General features: G+C 42.3%; 1 protein-coding gene across 1 annotated transcript in view; it reads left to right on the top strand.

Moving 5' to 3' along the window:
* Positions 1-6,327, top strand: part of CRB1 (crumbs cell polarity complex component 1) — a 95,133-nt gene extending 88,806 nt beyond the window's left edge. The window contains exon 12 of the mRNA XM_038144429.1: positions 5,638-6,327. Coding sequence (XP_038000357.1) covers positions 5,638-5,853 — 216 coding nt within the window. The 3' untranslated portion in view covers positions 5,854-6,327. The remainder of the gene's footprint in view (positions 1-5,637) is intronic.
* The last annotated feature ends 5,955 nt before the right edge of the window (positions 6,328-12,282 follow it).

Here is a 12,282-nt window from a genome sequence, read left to right as displayed (position 1 = left end):
GTGTTTATAACATCTTAAAAATAGTTTGCTTTTCCCAGTGGCCTGCGCAGTGTTTGGCTTGACATGAATCTGTGCTCCTTAAATGAGTCCCAAACAGATGATTGTTGTTGTTATTATTATTATTACTACTACTTGAACTCAACAGCCCAACAGCTCTTGGAACATGGTGGCTGGTGTTTAGCACAAGCAGAGCAGCTACATTTTACAGGTGATGTGAGGGAGAGCGATAGGCCACAGTTTGCTAAGGTGAAAAAAGAAAATCACAGAAAAAGGGACTTCCTGTGCCTTCATTTAATGTACTTTTATGAGAACAAAGTCGATTTATAGATTTATGGCCACTTCATTGCTGTTGAAAGTGAACCATAGCCTCACAGGCTGGGGTCATCAATGCATCTCATGATAGCAGATTTGTGTGTGCCTGACTGGATTTCTCCTTGAATTACACCAATTCTTATTTGAATTCAGGCTGTAAGAGAAAAAAGTTCCAATAAGATGGCTGTAAATCCTCTGTGAAATGAACTCAGCATATCTGTGGGCCTTTTAATCAAGTAAATGGCTTTTCTCTGGCTGCTCACTATTATCCCTATATGCCCCCAGGCCTTTCAAAGTAACTGCCATGGATTAGGACTACTCAAGCCAGTTGTTACCACAGCAAATGGCTGTGATTTGGAGACACTAAATCTGGGCAGCACGGATCAGATGTTCTTACTGGGAGTGAGCTGATAACCTTGTGAGTGGTGTCAGGACTCAGGATCTGAGACTTCCCCAGCAAAAGCTCCAGTGCACACGAGCAGCTGCAGAAATCCCAAAAAGCCCTGCACGAGGCAGGGAGGGGAAGTCTCCAGAGTTTGTCAATCCCTGTGTTTGAAAGCCTGCCTTGATGTCTCTGTCTGGAGATGCATCCAGAACCAGGCGCGTTCTGAGGGATCCTGAAATGGAGGTGGGTTAATCCCTCGTGCCCAGGCACAGAAGCAGGCAGCTCCTGCCTCCAGAGCACGTCACACCTCCCACACCCCACAGACACCTCCAGAGAGCTCCTCCCCACGCAGCAGCACCCCAAGGAAGCGCTCCCTGCCTCTTTCCCACCTGCTGCCTTCCTCTGCCGGCACCATGGCTGCATCCTCCTCCTCTCTCCTGGTCTGGCTCAGCCCCGGTGGCCACACCACTCATCCCTGTGTGGGCACTAGGCAGGATTAGCTCAGCTCAGCCTGATGTGACACACACAGGAGAAGCAGGCCCTGTGCACTTGGCTGGGCTCCCTCGTGCTGTTCCACTTGCCTTTGACACTGGGCACACGTGGAAGTGTTCATTACAGCAAATCCCTGATGTTCCCTCTTATAAAATAACCATTTGGGAGGTGGCTTGCTTAAAGGTAAGCAAACATGCACTGGGTTGATAAATGCCTTTGAGCTCTGACTTCTGAACTGGGCCCTTCTTATTCAAAAGGCAGATCAAGGAACCAGAGCAGAACAATAAACCAATTTCTATAACCAAATGAAAAGCAAAACCCAGAGCTATAATGAAATGTCACTCTATTCAATGATTTATTTTATGCAATCTAAATATTTAAAAAAAAATAAAATAACCCTAGAAAAAATAATAAATTTTGATGTCAAACTACCAGTGAAAATCCAAAAGTCTTGATTTTAAAAAAAGACTAAGATTTTTTTACCTGCATTTTCTCCTGTCTTTGCAGATGAAGCCATCCACTGCATGAAAACTAAATTCAACCATGTTTTTTCTGTCCTTTTTTAAAATTTTTGCGAAAATAAACTTGTCAGCTGACATCCAAAGGTATATAAATAGAACATCCTAAAAAAAAAAAAAAACCAACTTAGTAAGAAGCAGATAGGCTTTCCAATGGTAGCAAAGCTCATTTTGCTGGTATCATCTTGCTATCAGCATCCAAGGATGGACTTGCTATTACCACCAAGGCTGCAGCTTTCACTGGCAGCTCCTCTATAGTAGGGGCTCTTAAAACTTTTCTGTCACCAAATACCTTCTAAACAGGCTCATAAGACAATTCAGGTTGGAAGAGCCCTCAGGAGGCCTTTCAGTCCAGCCTCAAACTGTAATGAGAATCTCTAAGTTATTGCCCAGCCAGTTAATTAACCCTCCTTCATTTACCTTGCATATATTTCGTTATTCATAAGCAGTGCTGAAGTTACATTCAGAAATAGCTGTGATCACAATATGTTATTTATTAGCAAGAATTATTTCTGACAATCACAATGTATGGGGGTGTTGCATAGGCTTCCCTAGTAACAAAGGTTTTCAACAAAAAAAAAATTCAGGAACTCGTTTCCCTTCACAAGCTCCCAGGTGTCCCGTGGTGGGTTTCTTTGTGCCAAGACAAAATGAAGTTTGTCTTGCTCTGTCCATTCCTTTCCAGAGCTTTCCTCTTTTGAAGCTCTAGGCTGCAGAGCACCTCTCGCTGGGTCCTCTGGAACAGCCTTGTGACAAGCACACCAAAATCTGTCTCTTGCCGTCTCTCAGCACTCAGCTCAGCAGCCAGGGCTTCACCAGTTAACGTGGGGAAGGGAATGGTGATATGAAGCTGAAAACTGCTATTAGAGTGTGTTCTAGTCCCTCAGGATGCCCCAGACCCACAGCCAGGGGGCCTGGGACACGGGTGGAACACTGAGGTGAGCAGCTACACACGAGAGCAGCCCCTGGGCGCTGTGAAACATGCCAGAGGTTCACAGCTCAGACCCGTCCATGGGGGAAGCACCAGCAAGGGCTGGCCAGAAAAGCCTGAAGCACTGATATGGGACCTTTAATTTCAAACTGCATCTTTAGTGACCACTCCCTTCGATTATGCAAAGTACAAGTACGGTCAGTGACGGAAAACCTCTTTTCCACTCTTTCAGCAGCACTAATGTTACTAAAAATGCTGCTCAACCCTTTTATTTTTGGAATCACTAATTACAATTATTTCAGTCTATCATCATCACCGAACACGCAGTGAACAGACTCTGAGATGACAGAGGACAGAGCTTTTCAGATATTTTTTTCCAGATCAGCCAGCTGATTTTCCAAATTAATTTAACAATTCAGCCATTAATTACTAAAGAAGCAGTTGATTTTGATGGGACCAGACTGCAGAGCCTTCTGGCAACTCCTGTTACCAGTTCAGTGCAACTGCTAAGGGGGTACCTCATATTGGAAACTTCAGCAGGGAGCTGTGGGGTGATAAACCAGAGGACAGCACTGGAACATCAGGGGGTTTTGATCAATAGAATCCACCTTAAAAGATGAAGTAAAGGCCTTTTTCCACATTTAGAAATTAGAAGCAATATAGACATAGAAATAAAGTTAGCTTATGTATCTTACCATGGTAAACCCCCAGCTCTCCAGATATTCATCAGTGGGGTAACTTCTTTTACATATTGGCTCAGGATGGGAAAGGTTTCTCTAATAAGTAACTATTGCAAAATTTAAAAAATGCTTGTTATGATGACTTTAATTTGAGAATGACATTTAGATGTGTGACTCCATTTTAGAAAGTTACAAGCTTTTTCTTCACCCCAATTCTTTGCAAAAAGTTCTTCTTTAAGAAATAAAATTAATTTGAAGGTTATCATAAATGAAAAGATACAGAGAGACATGCTTGCAACAGGAATGGAAAGAGTACGGACTGGAAAAGTGGAGACTGAATTCAGAAATTTCACATATCAGAGGCGAGGCCTCAGCATCCATTTGCCTGTGGTAGTGAATTTCTCTTGCAAATGGCCTGTTCAACCCCAGGATCAGAGTTAACCTGGACTATCTTAGTCCTTATTTTCCCAGAGCAGGCAATGAAAATAAAAGAGAGCTTCTGTGAACAAAAATTCCATTAAAAATTTGCTACCTCTCTGAGACAAGAGGAACAAGGGTCATATAGTCCAACAGAGTACAGACAAAACTAGGATCTCAAATGTGTCTGTAACACCAGCCAAAGATGAAATAACCTTCCCAATCCAATGCAATTTAATAGACCAACATGCTTCATGCCACCTTGTTTTAGAGTAGTAGTCATTTGGTCTGACACCTGCATGATATTATTTCTATTGGGGAAAATGTATTTAAAATCACAGGGACCATATATTTAGCCATCAAGGACAGAGGAAAATATCCTAGTCGATCATTTATCCCCTGGAGAGAACCCCTGAGCCGAACTTGCTTTTACTATTATAGCAGGACCTTTTACATCAGTGTGGAATTGGAGACAGGAAGAAAGAGGCAGGACTGGTTTAATGTTTTCCCTCTGGCATTGCTGCTCTCTGGCAAAGGCACAAGTCTAGGGGATGCACACACAGAGCATCCATTTCCAGGCATCCATCGCTGAGTGCAAAATCATCCTCGTGCTCTGGACTGGGACTGCCCTTCCTTGGAAATGACGAGTAAGCAGGTCACTAAAACATCCTGCAACATGGAGCAGCTAACTGGGAAACAGGCTCTGACCTGCTGTTTTCTGTTTCTAAACATTTGGGGATTTGAAAGTTCAGCCTCAAGCGCGCATTCATCTCGGGCAGTTCAGCTGTCACTTGTAATACAAATCAGAAGATGATGGATGGCACAATCTGCCCAGAAGTTCAATTCCTGCTAGGGTCATTCCGTCCATAGCGACCACTTTTCCACACTAACCACATCACTTCATTGCTCTCCTCACCATAAGCATTTTGTACACATGAAAGTGCATACATAGATGTGTACAAAACGTTCATCCACCAACTATAAAATTTCTCTGGTCTGAAGCTTTCCAGCTGACAGATTGGTTTATGTGCACTCTGCCTTCTGACATTATTACATTTCCCACTGCCACATGAAAACTGAAAAAAACCCCAAAAAATCGTAGCATCCTTATATTAATCCTGTACTCTACTGCTCATGTTTCCATAGATGAATTATGAAGTCTGTATGTGGAAGAGCTGCATGAATATTTTAAAACTTACTTGTGAAAACATACTGATTATGCACTATTGTGCAGCCTCTTAATGCTTATTTCATGCAAAAATGCTGGTAGAAAAGTTTACTGGTAGGAATGTCTGTAGAAATACTACATTTCACAATATTTAAAGTAAACAAAATTTCTATATATGTAAGTGTGTGTATATATATATATATTCATATACATTTCACTTCTCCAGCAAGAAATGTAACTCAATATATGTTCAAATTGGCTCATAGGAATAATAGGAATAGTGAGTTTTTAGGAAATATGAAGGAAATACAGGAATATAGGAAATATAATAATATAGGAAATTTCTTGGAATAATGAATTTTGATTGAAGTGGTTAAACAATTGCTGAATTACTACTGCAGCCCACAGACATATTAACTTGCAGGTTATTTTCAAGGTAAGGAAGCTGTCAAAGAGAAATGGGTCATGGGTCCTTACAGGAAATGGGTCCTTACAGGAAATTCATCTGCCTTGAGCACTGAACATCCAGTCACACTCTGAGGAGTCCAAAGGACGAAATGGAGGGGTTAATGTGGTTAATGTGTTAATTCCCTCCAATAAAGGGTGCTTCAGCAGTAACTCACCCGTGTGAAGCCCTGTTCATAGAAGGGTTTCTGTGTTCCTCCTGGGGCAGCCCAGGTGTGTCTCAGAGTCCTTTGGTGGCAGTGACATTGCGATGATTTGCACCCTTGCAGCTGGCAGCTGACCTGCTCTCGAGCGTGTTCACGGCCATCGGCTCGGTGACGCTGGCGCTGCTGGTGCTGCTGTCCCTGGCCATGGCGGTGTCCGCCGTCACCGCCAGCAAACGGGCCACGCAGGGCACCTACAGCCCCAGCCGCCAGGAGAAGGAGGGCTCCCGCGTGGAGATGTGGAACATGGTGCAGCCACCGCCCATGGAAAGACTGATCTAGGAGACAGCGAAGCCGCTCCTCCATCCTCAGGCATGGCTGGAAGGGGACACTGTACATATGTTAGATATATCCATTTTCGTTCTGATAAATATGACAATGATTTTTTCACTGCTTTCCTTTTAAGTTCAATAGTGAACCAATGACATTAATCATTGCTTTGGACCATCCAAGGACAATTTTTATTTGCACTGGAAACTCCAGCCTTGATAATCAGCAGTAGACATTACAGACAGTAATGGCTCCTGGGATAAACGTAACGGCCTGTCCTGAACACCACACAGAAAACAGCTTCTCCTCTGGCTGCCTAGCAATCACTGCTGCAGAAGATGATGCAGACAAATCAACTAAGCCTGTACAATAAAGACATTGTAATTCTCTTATCAAAGGGTTTAGTACTAGAGCTGTGTCTCAGTGTATCTTCTTTCATCTGTTAATCAGGGATTAAAAGGAAGCTGTGTCAAAAACTCTCCAAAATAAATGCTTCAAATTTGTTTTTCTTCCTTCTGGTTCTTTCATTTTACTTGCTGCCCCTCCACCTTCTACTAAAACGAAGGTGAAATGAATTTCAGTTTCCACAAAAGCACATATTTCTCTTAGGATAAAAGACGGTGGCTTAAAATATCCAGTGAGCACAACCTGACCTGTAAGGAGACATGAAATCTAAATATCCTAAACAAATTGTGTGCATCCACACTACTGCCTTTTTCCTATTACAATATTACCCAGTGGTCCCCTTTTAGAAAATTATTGCTTCTCACATTGCAAACGTACATTGGCTGCCAAAAAGCATGCTCAGAAATGTTTCCTAAGCTCATGGAAAATACCAAGGAAGAGGCAAAAGTGGTCTATAGGTAGAACATTGACTTGAAAATAACTAGGATAAACTTGGTCCTTCTCCTGGAGCTCAGACTTCTCATAAGATCATGGGCAAATAAATTTTTATGCCTCAATTTTCCTCTTTTAAAACAGGAATAATCCTCTTTAACTACCTCATAAACCTCAGCAGCAAAAGGGTTGCTTTGTGGAAAAAGAAACAAATGCATGAAATGTAATGGAGAAGCTTGGAAGCAATCTTGTAATGAAACAGACAATTACATAGATGTAATAAAAATCACATCCACATGGAATGCAATGAAACAAACATTGGATACAAAGAAATCTTGTAATAAAATAGACATTTGAAAATGTAAATTAACAGTTGGACGCAATGATCTTAAAGGTATTTTCCAGCCTTAACAAATGAATGATTCTATGTGCCAAAAATGCTCCCAGGTCAAAGAAGTTTTTGGAATGTAGAGGCAAAATTTAGCTGTAACTCATGCAGTCAATTTTCAGATGTAGTCAAGTAATTAAATCACAAACATTTCTCCCACACAAACTGAATCCACAATAAGGAGGCAACAGAGTGGAAAGTCCATGAAGGCATTTCTTTCTGCACTTCAGCTCACATGTGCCCACAGTGGTGAAACATCCCAGACAAACACATCAAGCCCCAGATGATTATTCCAGGAGTTGCATAACAGAGTATGCACACTCAGTACCCGAGAGTTTAACTCATCTTTTCAATTAATGATCAATTCATAATTCAGTTTGGATGACCCCTTAAGGGATTACTGAAGATCAATGCCACTCACATTAATTTTTGTAGGAGATGATTAGCAGTAACTATGATAGTAAGCACATTCAGGCCTTTTTGCAGTCCTCATCAATATCTTTCAAAACAAGGCACTACAGAAAATGGGAGTGGATAGTTGGATTCGAGCCGAGTTAGAAGAGCAGAATGTAGTCACAGCAAAAATGCATGACAGATTTTATTCTAGCCAAATTTACAGCTTTACTACTGAAGCTTATTATTTTGAATGCAATCGTCGTTGTACAGCTGCAGTCTGAATTCAGAGAGTTCAAAAGACAACTGAGGAAAGAGTGGAAAAAGAAGTCACTAAAATTATGATAAGAGAGAGCAGAAATTCTTTTATTTGGATCTTTTCAAATCATGGCTTTCTATAATTACAGATGCAGTAGCCTTTAATTGAAACTTCTTAGCCCAGTTTTGCCCCATGAGACACTGCTGAGGTATAATAAAGCACCCCTTAAAGTTTGTTAGGTGTGATCATTTCTGGAAAGATACATAAACACTGGGGGAAAAGAAGGAAGCAACTGATTCAGCAGAGCATGAATCTCTGGAGATGAGAGACCCTAAGGGAGGCAGAAGTTATTTGTGTGGATTTTTTTACCCATGGGTTTTGCCTCACTCACAAAGAAGCTGTGAGAGACCCAAAGACAAACCATGCCAAGAAAGCGGCCAAGTGGGCAAAGACGTGGCAGGCTGTGATGACAAGGGGGCAAGCAGTGAGTGAGTGAGGAAGAGAAGACTGGGAAAGGCTTGGGGACAGCAAACTCTGCACACCAGGGCAAATGTGGAAGCATTAATTAGGGCCCAAGCAGCAGAAGCAGCACTGGAGTAGCAAAGTGGATGCAAAGAAGAGGCTTCCACACACCTGCTTTATGCTCTTGGTTTTCTGGTCAATGAGCTCATCTGAGATAATTGATCAAGATCTCAGGGAATAGCAGAGATAGAGAAAGAGAAATTAGGTCATATCAGAAATAGCGGTAGAATGGTTATAATAAAGATCTAACTTTGAACTCTGCCCTTATTTGAGCAGGAGGTTGAACTAGATGTCATCAGCAGGTCCCTTTAAGGCTTAATTATCACCTTATCCAAAGAAAAAGAGCAAAAGGGAGAAAGCAGCTGAGGATGGTGGCAGTTTGCCAGGAGAACTAACTTGAAGGAAAGCACAAGGAAAGACAGAACAAGAATAAGGAAGTAGCTGAAGAGTAAATCTGCTCTTCTCTGTGGTTTGACTTTCTGGATGAAATTTGGGAGACAGTTGAAAAACAATCTGTGGAGATGTAATAAAATATTCCAGAAAGTGTTGCCACAGAGAGAATCTTTAGGGCTGAACAAGATACCCAGGAGCGTGTACAGAGGAAGGAAGAGGCAGAGAAGATGAAAGCCTGAAGACTTTTCATACAGACCAAAGAGAGTTCAGGAGGAATATGCTCCTAGAGAATTAAAAAGACACCCATAAAAGCACAACAAAGAGAAAAATCTCACAGTGAAATACGAATGTGGTTTGTAGAAAGTAAGTCAAGGAGACAGAAGGCAGGGGAAAAACCTTTAAACTAAGATTAGAGTAAGTTGTGATTGCTGTCAGCCTCAGTGGAGAGGAAGTGATAAAAGTAAGATGGTGGAAATTCACAGAAAAATGAGAGAAGAAAAGGAAATGAAAGTAAATGGCACTTGAGGGAGGTGGAGGCAAAAGCTGGATCGCAGCAAGGGTGAAGCTGGACTTTCACAGCAGTGAGGCCAAAGGAAACAGTGGGAGGATGACAGTGAGTCAGGAATGAGAATTACCTATTGAAACAGGTCTGTGTAGGATAACTCACAGGCAGCATGTTTTACTTCAAAGAGGGATTAAAATGTGAAATATTCAAAACTCTATGATCTTATAAGCAACAAACAAAAAAAGGCCCAGAAGGCAACAAATGTCATTTCCAAACACACTTCCTGAAAATCTGAATTAATGAAGCAACATCCAAAGGCAGCAGGAAGGTAGATGCTGCAGCTGGAAATGCTCAATGGCAGCCTGGAGAAGCACAAAAAGTCCCCAAGCAGTCGCTTCATGAACGTGCTATAGCGACCATAATATGCATGGTTAGGAAGACTGACCCTTGTGGGCCATGTCTCAACCAGGGAACAACAGCTAAAACAAAAGAGAATACATTTTAAAGAGTGTTAATAACATCCCTGATGACATTTAACCCACAGATTGAGACAGAGATAGCAGATGCCAAGGTATTTTCTGCTTCTCAGCCCAGGGGTTTAACAGAATGTATATAAGCACAGACATTCAGGGAGGAGCAATAACATCTAGGAGTAGTGGAGAGCATGTGTGCTGCTATAAGGAAAAAACACTGAAATTGGCTTCTGGTTCCCAAAAAAGCTGGTAACTTCCCAAAAAAGCACTGGTAACCTCTACTACTGTGGTAGGATCTCTACATAAAAGACTTCAAATATTTCAAAATTCCATTTGTTTAATCTCTGTCACTATTTAATTCAAAAGCTTGAAGTATAAGATATTATTTATGACCACTTGCAACCTATCCATTAAAGAAAAAAAAAAAAAAAAGCTCAATATACTCCCAAGCCTTACCTATTTAACCTTCTCTTCATGTCTAATAGCCTTCTACAAAGAAAGAGAGGGTGCTAGGCTAGAACACATGGTCTGCCCTGCACCAAGTCCCTCCAAAAATACTCAGAGACAGGGGAAGGACGAAGCAACTTACCCCCCTTTCATGGTCCATTCCCTTTTCCTTGGAAAAAGGTGGCATCCAACCTGTGAAACAGTGAGCATTACCTTGCATTTTGTGCCTTCTCTGTTTTATGTAAAATTACCTGTTCCTTCTCTAGATGTACATATTATGGTCATAGTTTAGATGCTGTATTCATATTACTGTTTTGCTCTGTGCAGAATCAAAATGACCAATAAATAAGGATTATATCAAAGCCTGTGTTATTTTTGCTTTATGGGATTCTTTCATCATGCAATTACAAAAGAAACGATCCCCAGATCAGAACGATATTTACAGTTTAAGAAGCCAAGCTTGCCAACAGAAGTCAAGTGATTGAGAAGCATTTTCCATACTTGGGAATGAGGTGCACAGTGGGAGCTGCCAGCCTCAGCTCTGCAATCTGCGCCATCCTCTGCTGCAGCCACACCAACCCTCTGCCCTGGACCATCAAAAGGATGTGTTTGTGCCAGGTCCCAAGGTGGCACAAATCAATACAGCCCCACAAATGCTAATTTATACAGGCTGAGAAGAACATGCTCTGTTTTGAAATTACTGATGTCTTCCCAGCACTGTGGATGAGCACAGGCAGAGCTGTAAGGATTTTCTTCATTTAATGTAAGTCCCATTTTCTGCTCTCTTCAAAAGCCTTTCAGTTACTTTTCAATAAAGGTCAGTGACCTCAGAAGCCAAGAGTCCTGTTGCCTCTAAAGCATCAGCACCCTGACAGGGTGTCCTGGGAGCAGTTCAGCTCCTCTGCAGCCTGGCTGCAAAACAGGACACCTCCAGGTAAGACACAATTCCTTCCCTCTGAGCAGTGCCCAGCCCTGCCTCAATGGTCTGGGAGCAGCTGACTTCCCAAACAGCAGAAACTGAGGAGGCAGCACCTAAAGAAACCACTCCCAACAGTGAAAAGGTGCCTTTGAGGCCATGGGCCAACTCTGCCTCTCACTTCTGGTCCCTTCCAGGGGGAACTCTGCACACTCTTTCCCAGCTGAGGCCTGCTATTCCCACACCCCCGTCCTCTGATCCTCTTGGAAGAGGCATCTGTGCTCACCCCAGCCCTCTAAAGGCCTGTCATGAAGGCAAACAGGTTGCTAAAAATTCTCTTGGCAACAACAACTCATTTTGCAAAAATGATACACCCAGGAGAGAAGGTGAACGTGAAATTTTGGGAGAATTTGTTTTTCTCAGTATGTTGGCATGTAACCAGCCAAACTCAAGCAGCAGCATCCTGCGTTACAGCCAGAGCAGCCACGGTGCACTCAGGGCAGGGCACTTTGAGCACTGCCAAATACCCACAGAGTACTTTGGTGAATCCAAATCCCTTGAGGTATTGCTCTTATCTCCTCCTTTGATAAGTGTGTGTCAGCCACTATTTCCACGTCACAGATTGCCCATGAGCAACTCTGCGCCACAGGCTATGTTAAGCATCATTAGGTGTTTTTTAAAAATAATTTTCCAATCCTTTTGTTTTTTGGACATCTAAATAAAAGTTTGTGTATTCTTCAAAAAGACAAGTTAAAGCAGGAGAATCCAACTGTGCCAAAGGGATTTCTGGGTAAGAGTATTTCACTGCCTAGATCAATAGCATCTCTTAAGCCTCAACATGAGGAACGGCTCCAAAACCATGAAACTCACATTTGCCAATATTTTAGTAACTGAATGTTGCTAAGACCTCGCTCTCCAAAGACGATCATGATCTGACCTTGTGGGATTTAAATAGAAAACACTGCTTTGCTGTGTTCTCTGGGAGACGAACACCACCACCACCATGGATTAGTTTCACTTTCTTTCACTCCAGGAAGCACAAAAATTCTTACTCATTTCAACAAAATTGAATTATCCTTCTGTTGAATACAACTGAGTGATCTGAAACTTTCAGAGTGCGTTTTGCAGGCTTACACCTATATGCCACGCTACTTTCCAGCTGCAGCTGCCCATTCTCAGGTGGGGAATCCTCTCCCTTCCCACACCTCCAACATACACCTCCTGGTCCTGCAGGATGTGAGGAATCATCTGGCCCATCCAGGTTTTTGGCCAGTTATTAGTTAAGCCACAATTTTTTTGTCATTGTCT

This window comes from Motacilla alba, chromosome 8 (assembly GCF_015832195.1).
Source record: "Motacilla alba alba isolate MOTALB_02 chromosome 8, Motacilla_alba_V1.0_pri, whole genome shotgun sequence".
Classification (NCBI taxonomy): Eukaryota; Metazoa; Chordata; class Aves; order Passeriformes; family Motacillidae; genus Motacilla; species Motacilla alba.
Note: the sequence above shows the minus strand (reverse complement) of the source record. Positions and strands in the feature narration are given on the sequence as shown.